The sequence below is a fragment of the Euprymna scolopes genome, chromosome 3 (assembly GCF_053919585.1).
Source record: "Euprymna scolopes isolate OS-2025 chromosome 3, ASM5391958v1, whole genome shotgun sequence".
Classification (NCBI taxonomy): Eukaryota; Metazoa; Mollusca; class Cephalopoda; order Sepiida; family Sepiolidae; genus Euprymna; species Euprymna scolopes.
The window spans coordinates 89674761-89697573 of record NC_136484.1 but is presented as its reverse complement, the minus strand read 5'-3'; the positions used below and the strand labels follow the sequence as shown (position 1 = coordinate 89697573).

Genomic DNA, 22813 nt, shown 5'->3' with positions numbered 1-22813 from the left:
AATCAGTGCAAAAAAGCATAACTTTAAATAGATTATTGTTAAAGTAGATATGTATGATCTTAAAATTACTCTGTTGTTGAAGCCCCAATTTGGAAGCATTGAAGAGTGTGGCATCATCACAGCATTACTCTGACCTGGAGTGATTGTACCTGTTAGGGTATCATCAATTGGTTAGTAAAATATAAACCTGCTTCAACACCTTTGGGCAAAGTGTTTGCCCTTATCACAAAATCCATCTTTCCCAGCCAATTTCTTCTTTTTTTTTTTTTGCCTACCATATTTCCAAATATCAATTACTAAATCCTTTTTCCCTCAACCGTCCTAATCGTATGACACAAAACTGAAATAGTAAGATTGTTGTAAGGATCTCATCTGTTGGTTACATAGAATCTATCATTTACAGACTATATGTCTACAGAATGAATTAATGTACAGACTAATCATATACAAAACCATGCGTTTATGTAAATATGTGAAGATATTAAAAATCTGGATCATTTGGATTACTGTTCTCATCTTAGATATTATTCTCATGGCGTTTCTGCTGATGTCACCTTCCAATCTTTTTCAATGGCAAACTTAGAATCTTTATGTTGAACAGAATTTCAAACTGAACTCTTTATTTAATTAACGGCAGTAGAATGTTCTTGTTCCATCAGCCATGACTGGGAAGAAGTCTGAAGTAATTATTGATTATATTTTCAGTATCGCCTGTATTGAGGATTGAACCTTCAACCTTCAGAAGACTATCACTTAGATCTGATTATTACTTCACATTTTATCTGTTGTTATCGGTCATGAAGTATAAAATCTTTTACCAAAAGGATTAGATTAACTTAATATGAAACAGGTTGATTAATAAGAAAACAATTTTCTATTAAATTAAACTGTTTGGCATAATATAACCCTAAAGCGGTTGACATGCTGTTAAACAGAAATTATTAATAATAATAATTTTTTACCCTCTCACACCCAAAATGATTGCATCTACATCAAATGGTGCCTCATGAAAAAGTAGTGAAGGGTCTGGGAAGACCAAGGAGGAAGACCACTAACCAGATCTCCATTGGAAGAGTGTGGAGAGGACTGGAGCTTTGAAGAGACTTTTTCCCACCCAAACCTCAAGGAATACCAATGGCTAATTCTAGTGAGGAAATCAATGGCAAGTGGCCGTTCAGATAACTGCTGGTTATTGAAAGAGGTAAAGAACATTGGCAATCTGGAAGACTTGTTGTTACTCAGATTACCAGGAACACCAAAGGATATTGTTAGTGAGCAATCACTGAAGATCGTCTATGTGAAAACTCTTAATGAATTTAAAAAAAAAATTAAATTAAATAAAAATAATAATCTCGAGTAAAGAATAGCATCATGTTCTTTATATATTCTAAATTCAATTATTAATTTATTTTTTAAGAATTTTAGTATAATCTACTAAAGAATCAAGTAAAAGCCAATGATTAATCATCATATTCCAACTTCTTTCTTCAAATTATTCATTCTGATAGTCAAAATGCACATGAAAGTTACATCAATTGAAAACATACTTCAGTTTTATCACCAAGTCTAGTAGTATTTCATGATATATGAATTATTATGCTAAAATGTCAAATTTTCGCAAAAATTCAGATTTAATTTTCTAATAAACTAGAAGGAACCTTATGTCCTTTTGTGTCCAGTGATATCATAATTTTTACCGACTTTATTCTTATTTTTTGCATTTCATATTTAGTGGAGACTAAAAAGTGTACACAGTATTGATACAGAGTAATTAAGTGTAAGTAAAATGACATTAATTGAAATAAATTCTAATAAATTTATAGTTTTAATCATCTTGATCCTATTAGGTTCCCTGTATGCTCATGCTTGAAGCCCTTATTGACATATCTGCTCTTATTTAATTAATAATTTCTAAAAATTTTAACTTATAAATAAAATAGAAGATTGTAAGTCTTTGTATGAACGCAAATCTCAGTAATATTGTACTCTTTTGATCAAAATGAAGTACCCTGAGTAACATATTAAAAAAATATTTATAATTATCTCCTATCTCTGTCTCCCAAATCATAGGAAGAATTTGTGAACAAACAAAAAGATGGAAACTAGACTTTATTTTATAGATATGTTTATTTATTTTACTTGAAAACAAATACTTGTGAACGCTATATCGAAGTAATTTAATATTGTTGCAAAATGAAAATGAGAATGCATTAATAAAACGTTTTCTGAATCGGTGGTTGAGTTAAGGTTACCAATAATCAATCGCATATATATATATATATATATATATATATATATATATATATATATATACACTTAATATTTTTTTCTAAATAGTAAAAAAAAATATATTTTTGACACTAATAAAATGTACAGTAAACCATGGATTCTTATGAAATTTTAACAATAGATATTAGATATCAATTAATGAATATTTCTCCAGATTTCAGTTTCTTTGGGGTATTTTAAAAGGTTTTAATGGGCATAATATGAATACAACTTTCCATTAGAAAATTCAGATATTTCAGATTTGCATTAAATCTGATCTAATTAGACACTAACTAAGCCAGATTCTCCCAATTTCAATATCTTAAGGACTTTTTAGCTTAAACTCCAGATTTAAGACATTTTTCTAGACATCAAAAATCGAGTAATGGATTTTGTTTAAAATTGAAATATAGATTCTAGGCATAATGTTTAGTAGCATAGATAATTTGATTTTAGTGAGTTAGTTTTATTATTAACCAACAATATACCTGACCCGAAACAGATATTTTGTCAGTATATTATAAAAATATTAATCGTTTATATGCAAAATAATAACTTTTTCTTTCGATTCTTTTCAGATGCTTCATTGTAAAATGTTAATTTAAAAAACTTTCAAGATGAGTTTCAAAAAACAACTAAGCCTTCTCATATGGAAAAACATTACATTACACAAAAGACAATTGGTGAGTGTATCATCTATACAACTTTTTTATTTGCTCATGACATTATTTATAGTAATATAATATTTATTTAAAAAATATTTGTATTTATGATGGATTTGATTTGAATATTAACGGACATGAAAGTTGGTTAATATATATATTTTAGTGGTACAAAATTATGTTATTGCCATACTCTGTGGATACATTACGAGTTAAGCAATATAAATATTTTACAATGTATTAAATATATTAAAAGAAATTTTTTTTAATAAATGATTGTAATATATGTATATATGTATATATAAAGAAGCATAAATGAAAACTGTAATCCAAAATTTACATGTAAAATTTACTTTTTTGACAGAACACCTCCAATAAATAAAGACGGTTAATACATCCTTATTCCACAGAGTTTCAAAGAATGCAAAATTCTTCTCTTCAGAGGAAAGAAATTGGTTAACAAAATATATAAATAGCAGAGCTAAAAATTTGCTGGTTTAAGCATTTTATGAAACTGCATTGCATGATGGTGGTCATAGAATGCAAACTAATGTTTGAATAAAAAAAGAGAAAAAAAAAAAAACAATCGGAATGGGTAATTCCAAGATTTAATATAAATGGCTGACTGGGATAGCTTCCGTACATTCCTATCTGACTTACCTCTGCATTCCATGTTTAAAAAGGATGTGTCCTCTATAGTATCTGACCGAATGGTTAATTGTAGGCATAGATCAATTCATACCATCCAAAAAATTCCAACAAAAACCTAACAGCCAGCCATGGTTCTCTCCTGAATGTGCTGCAACCATCGCGCACAGAAATCACTTTTTCCATAGCTACCAACGTAATAGATGTACTGAGACTAAAGCTGCTTTCAGGAATGCCAGCAACCACTGTAAAAGAGTAATAAAAAATGCAAGAGGGCTATATGCTCAGTCCGTTAAATGCAAAGTAGCTGAGCAGCGGCTTGGTTCCCACCAGTTTTGGCAAATAGCAAACAGGATCTTGAACAGAAGCGTGCGTTCTATCCCAACCATCATCAATGGACCTGAGGTCATCTTGTCAGCAGCAGACAAGACCAGACTATTTGCCAAAAACTTTGCAGCTAATTCTACCCTATGCGACAAAGGCCATCAACTCCCCGTATGTCCTCCTATAACAGACAACATGCTATGCAAAATATAAATATCTGTGTGTGAGGTCGCCAAGCTAATCAAGAACCTTGATTCCAGTAAAGCAATTGGCCCTGACGGCATTCCAGTTAGAGTGCTGAAAAAGCTCCAACCAGAACTTGCCTCCATACTTACAAAACTGTTTAAGCGTTGCCTTAAGGAGAAGTGCTTTCCAACACCCTGGAAAACCTCATCAGTATGCCCTGTATTTAAGAACTCAGGTGAAAAGTCATCTCCTTCTCAGTACAGACCAATATGTCGCCTGTGTGTCATGAGTAAGTTGTTGGAAACCATATTAAATAAAGAAGTCAACCACCTCAACAGTAACAATCTTTTTAGTGACATGCAATATGGTTTCCGCTCTTCAAGATCTACAGCAGATGTGCTAACGGTTATATCCCAAAGGATTAGTGAATCTCTTGACAAAGGCTTTCTTTCTAGGGCAATTGCTCTTGAAGGCCTTCGATAAGGTATGGCATAAGGGCCTACTTCACAAGATTTCCAGCTGCGGTATCACTGGAAATGTTTTCTCAATCATTAAATCATTTCTCTCTGATAGGCTCATAAGACTAGTGGTTGATGGGCAGAAATCAGAGGCCCACAGTATTAATGCTGGAGTCCCTCAGGGGTCAATCCTGGGCCCAACTCTCTTCCTGATCTACATCAATGATCTCCCAAAACACATACTTAAATCATTCGTTGACATTTATGCTAATGATACGACGATCTATGACAACACATCAAAGGCCGTAAATGACAAAGTTCTCTCTAATTCTCTCTCCTCTGATCTTGAGCATGTGGTACAGTGGGGGAAGAGGTGGCTGGTCACTTTTAATGCATCCAAAATCAAGCTTCCATCTTTACATCATCAACGCTCTGATACCCAATTGGCATCAATTGAAATGAATGGGTCTCGTCTTAGGGAGGCTCCATGTTTTGACAAGCTTCTGGGTTTGACCTTTACTCCTGATCTGAAATGGAACACGTACATCAGGTCTGTTGCCAAGGACGCTGGGAAAATGGTGGGATTCTTCTACCCCTCCAGAAAATATCTCACTACTGATGCAATTCTCTGTCTGTATAAAAGCCAGGTACATCCAAGGATGGAGTACTGCTGCCACATCTGGGCAGGAGCTGCTAAAAACAGCCTATCTTGCCTTAACAGAGTACAAAATAGACTTTGTGGTTTAGTGGGGGATGCCCTTTTCTCTTCCCTGCAGCCTCTCTCCCACAGAAGAGACATTGCGAGCCTGTCTTTGTTTTATCGTTATTTCCATGGCAGGTGCTCGTCTGAACTCCAATCTCTCGTCCTCCCCCCTCGCCAATCTTTCACGAGAAACACCGGTCTGACTGAAACTACTGTCAATAATTTTCCCCACTCTTTATCTGTGCCTAAATCCAAATGTAGATTCCATGAGCAGAGCTTCTTTCTCAGAAGTGCACACCTGTGGAACTCTCTTCTGTTTGCCTGTTTCCCACCTAACTTCAACTTGGATGTCTTCAAATCCAACATAAACAAATCCCTGACAAACCGCCCCCTTAAGTAAGACACACTATCAAATCTCCAATACTAATGATTACTACAATACTCTCTCATTGATTACTGTACACACAATAACCCTTATCCCTGAGTGGCCTCCGGGCCTGGATAAGTGGTAACCCCCATGTAAAAAAAAAAATATATATATAATCTTTTGTAGATATCAAGAAGCGAAGGAAGTATATATTTGAAGTTTCAAACAGTCTCCATAAACAATGGCCGAATTTGGTTATAATTCAATCCTATGTGGTCGAGGTGAATGATCCAAAAACTGTTAAAGAATGAGACTATATCCATCGTCAAGGAATTGCAAATAAACACAGGGTTTCAATCCAAGTCAGAGGCAAGGATATCTATCTCTCTTTATATATTTTATTAAATATTATTAGGTGCATAAATGGTACACCCATGGACATGGGTGTACCATTTATGCACAATTCATAATATATATATATATATATATATATATATATATATATATATATATATATATATATATATATATAATGAATAACAAAAAGAGTTTATAGGTTTTTAAAAAACACTAAGGTAGTGAAAACAAATAAATAACAGCATTTCGAATGCTGATGTCGCTAATAAAACAACAGTAAAGACCACATTTGATCTGTTAATTTACAATCAAGTGACATATGTTAAAACTTTTTTTGCATAATTAAAAATAAGTTTCTTTACATCTGTATTATCCTAACAGAAGTAAGTAGACTTATTATTATGCTATCTAAATATTATTGTTTATAAACACACTATATCAATTAGATGCCAAAATAAAGCAATGCTGACAAGAACGATTCTTTCTCTAAATGATTACAGAGACATTAAATATATTAGTGTTATAATCAATATATATAAATATATACTAAAGCTGGGCAAGAGAAATACCTAATCAGATATGGGTGACTTGTTCAATATAATGCAAATTACTGAAATTAGAATAATTAATATGAAGTTTTTTTTAACAGATTTTTTTCAATCTCCATAATAGTTTATTATGTATTTTGTGTTATTTACGTATAAAGAAAAAAGCTTTTAGGAACCACATTGGTTCATTCAGGTTTTGTATAATAATAGATGTTTTACTCTCTTTATGTATTCGAAGCAATTATCATGATTTAAGGATTTTTATGGATTGAAGTAGTAAATTAGTAAATGTGTGAAAAAATCTTTCAAACTTTGAAAAACTGTAACAATAAAAAGAAATTAAAAAAACATACATAATTAACTTAAGGATACAGGAAGTGTTTGTTGACATTCAACATCCTGCCAGTGTAAACAATCGTAAGTAAATTTATTTTAGTGCCAGGGTATCAAGCAATTATTCCATTCAATTTGACACTAGAGATGGGTACTTTTGTTATTTGTACATGAATGAAAATATATATCTTCAATTTTCGGTTTACAGTACATGTGAATATAAAGAAGACTGTTATCACTAATTTTTAGTTCATTGTCAGATGGACACATAAGAAACTTCTAATACTTTTAAATATTTTTCAATTTAAAGGGAAATAACTTTGGACACACAAATGTTATCTATATTGTCAAGCGACATATTAAAACATTGACATATTAAAACATTGATTTGTACAGTTATCTGCCCTGGATTAACCAGACCATAATAAAATAGGAAAATCCAATGGTACCAGTATTGAAGAATTTTAGTGAAAATACTAACCCACTCAATTATCACCCCATCAGTCTCATCCCTCTCTTTTGTAAGATCTTTGAGTTGTTAATCAATCTAGCACTAGTCCATCACTCATGAACACTAAACTTCTTTCAGACCATTAGAATGGCTTATTCTACTGTGGATATCTTAATGATCATCTCTGAAAGCATATATAGAATATATACTGGACAAGGTAAAGAAAGTTAAAATGCTAGCCTTCAATATATCCAAAGCCTTTGACAAGGTCTGGCATGAAAGTCTATTCATGAAAATTAAATTATACGGTATTATCGGACAAATACTTAAAACAATCAAATCCTTCTTGGACAAAAGAAAAATCCAAGTTCTCCTCGATGGCCATGCATCTAAACAAAATAATATTAATGCAAGTATACCCCAAGGGTCGATCCTTGGACATTTGTTATTCTTGATATTCATAAACGACCTTCTTCATGAAATTGTGTCTGAGAGGAGTATATTTACTGATGCTACTATGCTCTATTCCAGCAGACGTGAGCAAAAAGCAAGGCAATGTCTGAAACCTTAGGAAATGATCTCCAGTTTGTAGCTTAATAGGAATGTAAATGAATGGTAACATTTAATGCTAAAGCTCCTTTCCTTCAACAATTACAAAGAACCTTTTCAATCACTGATTCCCATGGATAATAGTACTCTATTTGAAAGTTTATCATTCAAGCTCCTCAGTCTAACATATGCAGGTAACATGAATAAGAACAAAGATATAGAAGACATTGCCAAGACTGCTGCAAATAAGCTGATTCTCTCTACCTCACTAGAAAACTACTCACACCTGCCTATTTCCTGTATCTCTACAAAGTCACCATCCACTCTTGCATGTAATATTGTTGCCACATATGGGCTCGAGCATCAACCACTAATCTCTCTGTATTAAACAGGGTCCAAAAAAATAATTTCTAATCTAATAGATCCTGTGCTGTCAGCTAAGCTTCAACTCCTGTTCCATCACTGTAATGTTACATCTGTGTGCTTGTTTCACAAGTACTTTCACGGAATGTGCCTGGACGAACTCGTAGCACTGGTGCTCCTTTAATGTAAATACCCCCATCCGACTAACGATAAGCAATAAGATTCTACTCCTTCATTGTAGAGTTCCTCAGTTGCTGAAAAGCCTTCCACTCTAATAGTTTCTTTTCTCAAACTGTCAGACTTCAGAATTCTCTTTGTTTCTTCCTTTCATAATTATACTAAATGGAAACGTTTTAATTGTAATGTGAACAAGCACCTTGCTGTTCAATTCTCTACTTTGTAGATCCATGTAGGCATGACTCCTAATTCATGGTAATCCCTTACGTCTTAGTGGTATATGGCTGTATGTGTAAAAAAAATAGAAAGAAAAGATAAGTAACATATCGGAGAATATATCAAATCAGGCTAAGTAAAACTTTTCTATAACATTTAAGAATGGAGATCTGAAAAAAAAGAAAGGTTAGAAGACGATATGAGTGTGATTTGTGTATCAGTTTGTGATGTACATTCATTCTTAGCCCAGTTTTACCCAATTTTAGATTAAAGATGTATTTTGACGAAAATTTGTGTGGGTACATATTGTTCTCAATCCCTCAAAGAGAGTCTTGCATACACTATGGATCATCATTAGGTTTTCTCAGATACTTCTCTTATGCATAAATATTTTTAAAGTTATAAAGTTGTTTTCTGTTTTTTTTCTTCTCATTTACAAACTAGGTATATGACAATAACAGTGCTTGATTAGAAAATTAACTCGATATAAATATGAATTTAGAATAAATATATCATTCTTTATTTATAACTAGCCTAGGTGCCCGGCGTTGCCCGGTTGTTTGGAGGTGTTAAGCAAAAAAAAAAAAAAAAATGGTAGTAGGCAGGCGAAGGAGGAAAAGAATGTGAAAAAAGTGACGTCTTTGCTGTTGCATCCATCGTCAAACCAGAAGTTGCGAAGGTTTAATTTAAGGCTAGTCAATCGAAAAATGGGGATGACTTTCAAAAATATCAGCATAAAAAGCGATTCCTCTTTGTATAAAAGTGTCCAGTTGAGGGTGAAGGAATTAATGTTTTTAGCCAATTTTTTGATATTTGTCGTCCTAAGGTTCCAGCTAAAAACGATACTAATCTCGTGAAAATCCGTCGCTTCTGTCGAAAATTTTAGGCATACATACATACATTTAAACAGATAAATGAGATTTATATAATAGATGTTACATATAAAATGGAATTACATTTAGACTTTAGAGAAATTAACAATTAAAAACAGAAAACAAACAGATATTTTCCAAAGGTACTCACTTTTATATCATCCTGGTGACTTCCCTTGTAAAAAGCCTTCATTCGGTTGAAGGAAGGAACAATTGAATAAAATGTGACTTCTGCGAATAAGCAAAAATTAAGAATCTGATGTCATTTCCCAAAAAAAGGAATTGTAGTTTCTGTTCTTGCCAGCTTTTCAAGAGAGCGATCATGAAAAACAATGCTGTCCCCAAAAACTCAAATGTGATCCAAATAAATAATGTGATAACCTAGTATAAAAGACAACCTATGCCCCCCTGTCTCTCTCTCTCTCTCTCTCTCTCTCTCTCTCTCTCTCTCTCTCTCTCTCTCTCATCCAGTGAACATCTTTTGAATATGTTTCTCTCTCTGATCTCTGTAATCATATTGTCATTAAGCTAATAAAACTTCTATTTTAAAGTAGACTTATATTTCTGGTGAATTAATCAAAAACAACACAGCAACGATGTGTGTAATAAAATTATAAACACCTTTAGCAGTATAAATATTTAACACTTGGAATAACTTTAAAAAAATGATTATATTAACACCAATTTACTTTCTGAAAATATTATATAAGAAATCAGTGTTCAGTTTTCAATATCCAAACAAATATTTTATCATGTCAATTTTTATCTTGGAGTAATATTACTGCTGTAGCTTATGAATATAAGGGCATCATCGGATGTAAAATAAAACCCTCCACGAGTTGGCAAAGAAAAGCTAGCCAACATATATGAATATAAATAACTTTATGAATATATTTATGAACATGCTTTTGAAAGATGATTATAAATTGTTATCTGTTTTCTCCATGACTGACTTATAAGGATAAACACTTTATTTATAAGGTTGCAGAATTGGAATGTGACAATGATTGAAACATCAAAAGACTGTTATTTGCTAATGCATTCTCAGAAGAAGATAGGGAGGTGGCGATGGTGAAATGGTTACTCATAAAACCTGATGACTCACCACATCATTCAAGTTCTGTTGGATTCATAGCACCATTTTCAGTGGAGATATTTTGAAACCTTAAAATAGCCTCTTCTGTGAGTACCTGATTCTATTAGGGATTCCAATGCCAACAAAACAGAATTAAGCAAGTAAAGCAATCTGAATTGGCTAATTTTGCTGTTCATATTGTCGTCATCGTTGGCAGAACTTGTTACAGAGTATCGATTCCTTTCTCTTCATCTCTATATATATTTTCTGTTCTGATTAATTTGACCAATTCTTCCTGCAATGTTGCATGAAATTGTAGAGACTGGGAATAGTCGTTGCTACAGTTTCTTGATTGATACTTTTATTCATTATGTATCAATATCAATCCCTCCTAAACACTCCTGTTGACACCATGTATAACAAAATTTAGTTCAACTCGTATAAATCTTAAATTCACTTTATATAAAACCTTTTGATTGACAAAGGAACTCTTTCAAAAGCATTTAGTTTTGGACATGATCTAGATGTGCTGTAAATTTTAAATACATTCTTTAATAAAATTTTAAAAAAATGGAAAAAAAAATACAAAACAAAAATAAAATAAAGGAAAAAAGGGAAGTGAGAATAAAATCCAGAAAAGTATCAAACACTTGATAGTCTTATAAGATAGTCATATAATAACCCCTAGAGACTAGTTAGATGTTCCAGAATATCTTGGCTATTATATGAGGCAATGCCATATCAATTTTAAGAGAATAGAAAGTTGATGTTGGGTTTACATTCGTAACTCTTGCTCCCTTTATTTTGTTTTTGATCCTCACATTTCATGAGCGATGTTTCTGACAAAGAAGTGGAAAAATTCTAGGAAGAATTGCTGTTTTATGGGCTGGAATTCATCCATCTAACACTTAGTTTTTCATATTGAAGTTGTAATTTGTTTAAATTCCTTATATCAAGTGGATTCATGCCTTATCTGAAGCGATTTCCATAATAATAAAAAATTCTATCATCATTTCATGAAGTTTAAGTTTGGATTACAAAAACCAAAAAACACCCCCCCCCCCAAAAAAAAACATTATTGTTTTTAAAAAGGTTTAAAATGTTCTGGTAAATAAATCATCATTCATGTTAAACTAGTGGAGAAGGGGGCGCCTGGCCTTGCCTGGTCCTAAAATACGCTTAAATATATTTAATTCATGCAGATTTCATATTTATTATTACAGCTCCAAATCTCTATTGATTATTATATTGTACCTATTGTATAGTAGTGATTTCAAAAGTTAAACAAATGCCCTTATCTAGAATCGAAACCAAAACATTTAACACTTCAGGCATGTCCCTTACCGTTTGAGCTATCGACAGATAAGAAAAATTTAATATTAAACAACTTCAAGCTATGAATGAATTTGTGCATGCGCAAAGTAATAGAAATATGCCGTAAAGTTAAACTGAATATTTTTCATTTCAACTTGCTAACATATTTCCGTATGCATTATTCATCAATCCAAACAAAGATTTTACTTGTTACAAACCATCCTTGGTGTATGATTACTTTGAATGTTATGTGAGTTGTAGTGCTGTTTGATGACCTCTTTACTTTCTAGCCACCGAGAGAAGGAAATGGTAATTGAAAGTTTCTAAGAATTTATGATGCAACCAGCCTGGACAAAATGATAGTTTGTACAATTATGTATGTAATAATAGCCTTGTTCTTATGGTGATCTCCCAAAATAACATAATCCTGGTTTGGTTGTGATAACCCTCTTCAGTTCAAGAACAGTCTGAGATTTACTTTGGTAGATATTATCATTGAAATGACCCTACAGCTAAAAATCTGGGGCTTAATGTCCAGTGAGAGTGAATCCAATTCAGGATCACACCTCTTACTGATGAGACATTAATGACTGTCCATGTCGTCATTGCAACAAATCATTTGAAGTTTTAGGAGATGCCTCATTTTTTTTTTAAACCAATGTTCATTCATCTTCATCTACCAATCACGGGTTCTTATTGACCACAAGATAATGCTCTGTATTGATCAATGCATAAATGAACATATCACTGAATGACCATAAAACAAAGGTTGTTGAATATTCATTTCTGGAACTTGCAAAGTTTATGTGTCTCAAATATAGTTGAGTTACAGACAGGATTGTAAATTCTATTAACGATTCCATAGGTAGCATTTTTAAGAAGAAGAAGAAGAAGAAGAAGAGTAAGGTGGTCACTCTAGATTCGCAGATAGACTTGGGATTTATCTTTTGTCACTTATTTGCATAATAGGTATTTTAACAAAAGAAATAATGTTGAAGTAAATCATTCTGTATTTAAATTCATAGATGTCTGTTAAGTTAAAGGTAAAGATCCGAGAGCGAATATTACAAAGACCAACATGATGATTGATTGTTGTAGTGTTGGAAACCTTCCACAAGGAGGAAAGTTCCTCTGCTTAGTTTGTGAAAAAAAAGTCAAGTATAATTCAAGATTTTGTGGTACTTGCTAAAATTAGATACACAGGAAATACAACCGAATTACAGATACGTTTAAAGATGATAACTAATTTGTGTGTAAGACACTGAGGACAGATGAGAATTCAAATGTAGAGAAAGTATATTTGGATGATGAAGTTATTAAGGTTGTTGACAAGTTTTGTTACCTTAGTGATACCACTGGAGCACAGAGAGGAGCTAGTTCTACTGGTATTATAAATTGAGGGAAATTCTTTCATTACTAGCCAGCAGAGCATTACTACTGTCGACCAAGGGAAGAGTCTATCAGGCGTTTTTGTGCAGTGTAATGTATGGAAGTGAAATCTGACTATTGAGGGTTCAAATGATTGGGTTAGTGAGTGTATAATAGTTGAGGCAGCAGGGTCAATTTGAAAGAGGCGGCCAAAACACAGGAAGGAAATGACTAAAAAAAAATAGAGGGATAAAGACCTGGCCAGGGATAGGTTAGTTTGAAAGTCAATTTCTGAAAGCTGTCCAATATATTTCAGCATGCAAGACAGACGTTAAACCGGATATAATGGTGATAAGATGAATGGCTAAATGTAACATCATGTCAAATATAATTAATATGTTAATATAATTCTATGAAAGCAATTTTGCCAGCAGTGACTTGAAACGTAAAAAATGAAAATGTATTCTTATTTTTGTTTCTTTCCATTTCTAGTAATAGTTTTTTGGTTATTATTTATTTCTGTTTTAAAACATGGTAAAAAGTAAGTAATAAAAGAAAACTGTATAAAAATAAATCACTTATTCTGTGTTGTTACGAGTTGGTCAAAAATATGTTTGTATTATTATCCAGACGCCACACACTAGAATTTGGAAGAAAGCTTGGCTTGAAAAGAAATTTCGATGAATTCTGTGATATAATTAGCAGTGGAATACTCTTCTGGAGGTTCAAGGTTCAATTGTTATTCCAGATGATACTAAGAATACAATTGCAAATTACTTAAGATTTCTACATTGTTTAGATGACTCGAGGAATTAAGTGTTGCTTTTGTAGTTGTTGAAAGATTTAGAATTTTTCTACGATTTTGTCAAATGACCTGTTATGTAACATAAGCCAAAACGTTATGAAAATAATTTTGTCAAATGACCTGTTATGTAACATAAGCCAAAACGTTATGAAAATAATAATCAAGTGATTATTATTTTCATAACGTTTTGGCTTATGTAATCTCTAGCATTCTTTTTGTTGAACTCGGGAATCTATACCAAATTGTGAACAGAACTCTTTATTCAATCCACAGAAATAGATAGTTCTCAGTCTGTCAGTCATGACCAGGTAGAAGTGTAGGTTATAAAAAATAATGAAAGATTGAATAGTATTTCTACATGATCATGGCTAACAGAATGAGAACAATCTATTTGGTTCATTAAATAAAAGGTTCAGTTCAAAATTCTGTATAAATTCCCGAGTTTAAAAAAATGCACTAGAAGAATGATGGGTGTCATATAAGCAGAAACACTGTGAAAATAATACCAAAGATAAGAATAACAGACTAAATATTCTTGTAGTAGTTATCAATTCTTGAGCGGCAAATATTTAATTTGCAAAAAAATTATATTGTTATGCACCGTAAATTACAAGCATCCTAATTTCTTGTTTTTCAGTTTCGTGTTGGTGTAGAAATTGTCTGGCCATTATGTCTATTTTTGATTCTTGTGGCTGTGAAAACCAGACCTGACCTTATAAAATACAAGCATGAATGTAAGTTGTTTTTCTTTATTATTTATCTTTGTAATTATATGAGTTGTTTGCTCTCTTCTAACAAGGCCAATTGGAAGTTGATTGAAAAAAGCCATATAAAGAAACAAGGGGATTTTTTGCTTTAAAAATATATACATACTCACAAATATGCATCAAATAAATCAATTTGACTTATGTTTTACTTGTGGGGATCGTGCACTGTCGTTGCCCGGGAAAATTGAGGAAGCAAAAAAACTCTTACTCCCATCCCTGAACCTCATATAAGTTTGTGGATGGAGGGATGCAAAAAATTGCCTGTTAAAAAAACAAACAAACAAATTTGCTAAGTACTTTTTTAGGGGAGAGAAAGGTCCCCTTAAATATAAAAACAAGTAAAAAAAACTTTATTTGTGGAGGTGTAAGAAAAAAATTTACTCGTTGAAGATAAAAGAACAATAAGTACCCTGAGAGGGGATTATATCCTCGAATCTATCTATCACATAAGTATTCAAAACAGAAAACGAACAGAGTAAATATCTAGATGGCATCCTCTCGAAAAGATGTTCTACCCCCCCCTAGTAATAATAATGTAATTTACCAATTTAAATGTAGTTGCAGTGCTGACTACATGGATCAAACAATGTCAGGATATGTAAATAACAGTTTCATGAAGAAACGATATAAATTGCAAAAGTTCAGTTCAGTTTTTTGTTTTAATCTAATTAAAACTTGTATATATAATATAAATATTTGTTGTGTGCAAACTTTTCTGAATGCAGTTTGCTATTTTGGGTTTTATAAAAAGATTATCGTGACCTTCCATTAAAATCTGAAACATTATTTTTATAGAATGTAAAAATAACCATTTTTTGCGTTTTATCTTGTAGATTGTAATTTACCTTTAATGTCGAAGGAGATTTCAATTTTTCTATAACATGATATTTTTATACATTTAATTTTATAATGGAAACTAGGAAGTAGATTAAAAAGAAAAAAGACAAAATATATATTTTTAAATGAATTAAAATATAAATTGTATTTTATTCAGCACTGACAATAATCAGGAGGTCAAGAGAACTGCAAAGATAAAATCTGTCAAAGAACAAAGAAACAAATTAAAATATTGATCAAACTTTCTAATGGAATGTTAAATGGAAGAAATTTGATAATACAATATTAAAGTTACTTTTATATTGCGCTGTAACAAGATCAATAAAAGAATTAAATTGACTTTTAAGATAACTGAATTATTTTATTTGTGTCTTTACAAAAGAAACTTTAATGTTTATTTTGTCATGCTGTCTTTTTTACAAAATTTTTTTTTAATGATGGAACCTTCTGCAAGAATCAACTGCATGATTATTAAATGAAGAATTGATTTTTTTGCTCTAATTTTAAGTATTCTTTATCTTAAGTTCGTTAAAGTTTGTTTTTTTTGATATTGATGATTAAAAATAAACTAAAAATGAAATAACCAAAAAAGTGAATAAAAATAATTACCTGTCTGTTAATTACTATTAAAGTAAACCTTGAAAGTTTAAAAATACACCTTTCGGGTCAAATGAATCATAATTTAAATAATCATTGTTATCAAAAATCCAATGTTCCGGTAATCTAGGAAAAATGTTAACAATTCACTATAATCCTGCCTAGTTTGTTTGATTGTAAGATTGATTACAAAAATTTGTTAGATTAAGATAATATATTGAGGTTATGGGTGTTTATTATTATTATTATTATTATTATTATTATTACTCATCAATCACCAAAGAACTTTTCAGGAAATAATGGATTACTGCACTTCTTTCGGACATTTCTGAGGATGAAATCGAAATTGTCAGAAAGTGCAGAACAACTGTACTATTAAGCCATTAAGAGGGTTCTACAATGAACCAACAAGGATCAGATCAGCCAATTTGATGTTTCTATGGGATCTTTGGATTCAGCAGAGATAACTGATTTAGTAGGTTTCTACATTTCTTATAACCTAACAAACGACATCGAAGTAGAAAATATTGGACTCTATAGAGATGATGGATTCATGGTTATAAAAGACTCCAATGATCTACAATGTGGAGATATGAAGAAAGTAATCCTCAAAGAATTCAGAAGTATAAAATTAAAAGTAGAAATTATTTCAAACATTAAAACAGTTAACTTCTTAAATGTAGCCCTAGACTTAAAGAAAAAATATATGAAACATACAAAAAGGATAACATTAACCCAATTTATGTAAATCCACTCTCAAATCGCCGTAAATCTATAATAAAGTATATCCCGATATCAATAAGCAAAATAATTAGCAATAACTCCTCTAATGTAAACATTTTAACTCCTACAAAACTTCCTTATAGAAAGCCTTGAAGAGTTATGGGTATAAAAACACAACTAGAATATGTTCAGCCTTTATCTTATAAGAACATCTCCAAATACAGTAGAAAAAGGAAAAGTATATGGTTTATCCCACCTTTTCAATCTAAATATCAAAACCAACTTAAGTAAAAGATTTCTAAATCTCATTAAACTACATCCTAACCTGATAATGTCTTACACAAAATATTTAATAAAAACGCAGTAAAATTGAGGTATTGTGTTAGTGATAATCTGAAAAAAAAAAAAAATAATTGAAAAATGGAATATGAAAATTTTTAACAATACAAATGAATAAATTAAATCATATAATTGCTTGAATAAACGAGAATCTTCATTTAAAAGAAATTGCTTAATAATCTCTGTAGTGTATAAAGGCTAAATATCCACCATAGAGCAGTTAAATATAAATAAATTTTATATTAAAATGGCTGAAAACACTTTTAAGGAAAAGTTTACTGGTCATTTAATAATCCAAACTATAAAAGAAAACCATCACTTTATATATATTACTAGCGGGGGTACCCGGCGTTGCCCGAGTGTTTGTTTCTGGGACGGGGGGTGGGGGGTTAAAAAATGTTATGGTAGGTAAGTAGGAAGGATCAAACCCGGAGTCATGAGTAAAAGTAGGAAAATAAAGTGTGAAAAAAAAACAAAAAAAAAAAACATCTGCAACGTTAACAGTTCGGCCACCAAGAAAAGTCCATTCCAGTTGTTTAGGAAAAAATAAAAAATAAAAAAACGACTACGGTAGGTCGGCGCGAACGTGAAAATATAATGTGAATTGTCCAGCACCCTAACCACTACGCCACAGAGCACTGCAGCTTAGTTTAGTGATTTTAAATAACTTAACATGAAAGAACTACGAAGCCAAACCGGTGTTCTCTTCTCAACTGTTCCTTGTGAACGATCCCCAAACGGTGTTAAGTGGTGGCAGGGGGAGGAGGAATTTATTAGAGAGAAAATATTTTACCACTTCCATTGATCTTAACCGATTTTGGCCGTGACTTCTCAGCAGAAAAAGTATAGAAATCTAAGATTATCGAGGAATTTGAGAAATAATAAGCCTATAACACACCTCAGATATTGTTCTGCCGTTTGTGCATATTATATTTGCATGAAATATCTTGATTTTTAATCCTATTAAGGTCAAAATCCGACGGGAAAAAATGAGTTCATTTTATTTATATAGAGATAATGAACTAACTGAAAAAAATTTAACACCAATTGTGAAAGAAGTATTGTGATAACAGTTAAAACATGTTCCTCCCTTAATTTACCTTGTTATTTATGTATTGCCGAAAAATTATACATTACGAGATTTTAAGGTAGGGATAAGTTGCTCAATAAAAAACAAGAAATTTCCTTAAATTGTGGGCATTATAAAAAGCACCTCTTCAGCAACCTAAACATGATCTTGTAAATCAAAAATGATTTATAATATAATCTTCCTCCTAGTATCAATATTTTTTACTTTATTATCAGCTATTAACTTCAATTTGTCTCGAATCTTAACTTTATAATATACTAACTTAACTCCTCTAACTTTTCTCTACAAATGTAACTGTGTTACATGCATGGCATAGATATATGTATTTGGATACATGTATGGTTCCATATGCTTTTATAGACGTGATGTTATAGATGGAACCCTCTTTTTAATTCCCAACTATTACTGCTCCTTCACTGAAATATTAATATATTTTACAAAATTTAAACGTGGTTTAATGCTTATTATTATTACAAATGATTTGAAAAGTTGTAGATCAATCCAATCAATTATTTCATTAAGTGAAATTGAAGATGTCACTTTTCATAATATTATTAATATGCAAAACTAGTACTTGCTTAGTAAAATTTGGTAATAATATATACCCCTAGCCTTAATTATCTTAATCCAACAACATTTTGTAATCAATCTTACGATTAAACAAACCAGACAGGATTACAGTCAATTGTTAATATTCTTTCCTAGGTTACTGGAACATAGATTTTCCATTAACATTAAAAGATTTTACACTCGTTTTAACCCTAATTTTTCAGATGAACTCCGCTATAAGGATAAAAAATACATAAATCATAAACTTAATTGATATTAATATTATACATTAACCTAAAAAAATTTAATTAATATTATATATGGTCCCTGTATTTGTTAACTTTTATAATATATTAACAATCGATTAATTATATCAAATTCAACTCTAATAAAATGAATATCAACACATTTTATAAATAAGATATAAAAAACGTTTATATAATTTCGATTATTTTATTTGCAAAGGATTAATATAGAATAGTTGTCTCAATACTAAATTTAGAATTTTATTAATCTCATAATTAAATTTAAATTGATAGTAAAATTAGGCCCTTATATTAAACTTTGCTTGAATTATCAAGCAATGTTTTCTCAACATATATAACCAGAATTATTAAAAACGAAAATACTCACAACATTCGAAGTCGTTACCATAAAAACAAAAACACAGACGGCGGGAATACGCCCCGACTCATTCTCATTAGTTAATTCCTTATTTCTTGTCATTTAAATGAGTACAGGCAATCTGATCTAATTGACATAAAAGATACAGTCATTGAATTCGTAGCGACTGATAAAAATATCGACCCCTCTCTTAAAACTAACGCACTTATATAGAACTTATAAGTTTGTAAAAAGGGCTTATCAATTGCTTTCTTTCTGTTTCTTCTTTTTTAGTTTTTTTTGTCTGTCTTTTTTCATATTTGGTTTTCATTTTCATTAAAGATCATTACTCAACTAAGTTCAGAGGCTATTTTTGTCGCCTGATGAAGTCTTTTTAAACTGAAACAGCAGATTTATTGTCACGACTAATAGTGATTTGTTTAGCTTGTTACATCGGTTCGAGAGGCAATATGGAGATTCACCGATCGACCGTACAGCTATAAGGTAGACACAGGGGCAAAAATGTAACGGCAATGGCAAAAGAAGAATGACAGACACTGAAATTCGTTTAAAGACAACAGATCGTCTTTTATTTACCAAAAAGAAATAAATGCAAGCAGCAAATTCGAAAGGCCAGGAGATTGTGGTCAGTCTGAGTAAAACAGTATCAGCCTCTAGAACAGGGCAGTTTGACGTCAGTAGGCACTGCAGGAGGTAACAAGGCTGCTGGGCTTCAGTAAGCGTTGCTATGAGTAACCTGCCATTGTGTGTTTTCTTTATTTGAATAGGAAAATACTGGAAACACACTGCGACAACCTAAATAAAATAATATCTTGCTTATTTTATTGAGCACTATCAACAACCTCATGAAATTCAATGGTTTTTATTGTTGAATATTTTTAATCTTGAACAATATATATATATATATATATATATATATATATATATATATAATATACATATTGAAACTTCACACAATTGTAATTGATGTGTCTGGGAGTATTCTTAGATAGGTTTTGTATTGGAATACCTCTGATATGTATCAAAAATCAATACTCGAAAAAAATCCGATCGAAGAAGTATGTTTGATTTTGACCAAAATTAACACTTCATGCAGCCTAACATCACAAGTGCATTTTAAAAGTTTTATTACTGTGCAAGCAGAAGAGCTCTGTATATAAAATCAACAGCAGACTCTTTTATTTTATTTTTTAGAGCACAATTGAACCATGATACTTAACTTTTACATTTTAAACTTTAATTCAAGCCATTATATAAAAATAATTTGATAAAATTAATAGTTGGTTCTCTGCGATGCAGTGTAAACTTCAATGTATTTTGAACTAAGTCACTGCAGGGACGCATGTGAAGATCCTCTCGTTGCACTCTGAAACTGTTGATTTTATAAAATTATTTCTAAATAATGGCTTTAAAAGTTTAAAATGTAAAAGTCAAAAATGGTTCAATTATGCTCCAAACAGAAACATTTCGAACGCACCTCTGTCTTATCCAAAGACTAAATAATGATTTTATGAAATTCGTACAAGAGTCAAGTATCATGATTCCATTGTGCTCTAAACAGAAGCATTCATTCCGAAGTGCTCCTGTCTTATAAAAGAATCTACGATTGATTTTATAAGCTGGGCCTCTCTGTTTGTGCAGTAATAAAACTTATCAAATGCACTTATGATTTTAGGTAGTATAAAAGTAATAACTTTGGTCAAAATCAAACTTACTTTTTTAATTAGATTTTTTTGATTATCAATTTTCGATACTTATCAAACTCATTCCAATACAAAACCTATATAAGAACATTCCCTGACATATCCAGTACCTTCGTTTTAAATTTATAAAGAATCGGCCAAGCCGTTTCCTAATCCATATCAAACTCTCTCTCTCTCATACACACACAAAATTCCTTTTATATAGTAGTAGATATGGTGTTAGTATAATTGGGATGAAAAAGTATTGTAAGAAAACATTTCACCCATGTTTATAAATGGGTAATCAGTGACAAACTACCGTCCTGTCATAGGGATGGTTCAGACCATCCTATCTGCATAATGCTATAAGACTGAGGATATACACTGAACATAGTTATTCGGGTTGATAAAAGAACCACCACCAACGCCATTAATAATAACAATAATTCATTTTTTTTCTTTTTACGATCATATTTTTTCAAAAAATAAAAGTAAAAACATTACTTTGTTTTTCTTTGCAAATGTTTTTTTCTTTCCTTTTTTATGAGAATTTTCAATATAATTTATATCTTTTAATGAATATAAAAACGTGAATTTATCATTGAAGAAAAATCAGACACATATATTCTAGATATAAACATTCAAAAATTCTAAACAACAAAAAGATTGTATCCCCCAAAAGTACCTACCAAGACAACGAACATTCTAAGTTACTGAGAAACTTTCGTTTCAATAATTTCAAATAGTAAAATAGCAATTCATTTTTAAAGAGACGGCAAACTGGCCAAGTCAGCTAGTAAATAATGTTGGAATAAATATTTCAAATAAATAAGTTGATTTTCTGGGATGCAATCCAAATATTAAAAAAGGGATATTTAAAATGGTACAATTAAATGAATAATAATGTTTATTTGCGGAGAGATCTTATTAAAGCCATTATTATATTGATTATATTTGGCAGCCACGTTGGCAGTGAACCCACCAAACTCTGCAATCTTGTAACTCTAAATTATACAAGTTCGTTCCTGTGAAAGTTTAATTGATTGCTTTTCCTATGCCACTTTGCTATATCCTGATTAAATGTACACTAATGAGTTTAATGATTTGTTATTCTTCAATTGGGTTAAATTATTATTCAAAGAGAAAATAGGTAAAAATAAAAACTTCAACACACACGACGGAGTCTTTGTTATAAATATACTTTGGAGAAATTCTCTGACTATTTTTGTGAGCAAATTGTTCTGAAAATGGAGTCATTATTATAATTAATGCGCATAAGCAACAAAGAGTGTAAATTGGAGAAAGATGAAATGGAAAAAACTCATGGATATTTTCTTGCTTCGCTTAAACTTAACAATACAAAATTAGCGAATGTGTTGTATTTATTTACTAGCTGAAGTATTCGTCAACGTCGTGGTTCGCAAACCTTTCTATTCTGAATGAGGATTGAACGTACAACAATCGCATTGATAATCGGCAGTTCTATGGGAGCAGTGCTCGCAAATGATCTCAACAAATGTCCATTTAAATAAACACTTGTCCACCACTTTTACAGTGCTTG

At 31.3% G+C, this 22813-nt stretch overlaps 1 protein-coding gene across 2 annotated transcripts in view; it reads left to right on the top strand.

Moving 5' to 3' along the window:
- LOC145257268 (phospholipid-transporting ATPase ABCA1-like) overlaps positions 1 to 22813 on the top strand; it is a 379489-nt gene that overhangs the window by 92876 nt on the left and 263800 nt on the right. For both annotated transcript variants that reach the window (XM_080115647.1, XM_080115648.1), the window contains exons 2-3: positions 2847 to 2951; positions 14682 to 14778. In XM_080115647.1, the coding sequence (XP_079971773.1) occupies positions 2886 to 2951; positions 14682 to 14778 (163 nt within the window). In that variant the 5' untranslated portion in view covers positions 2847 to 2885. The remainder of the gene's footprint in view (positions 1 to 2846; positions 2952 to 14681; positions 14779 to 22813) is intronic.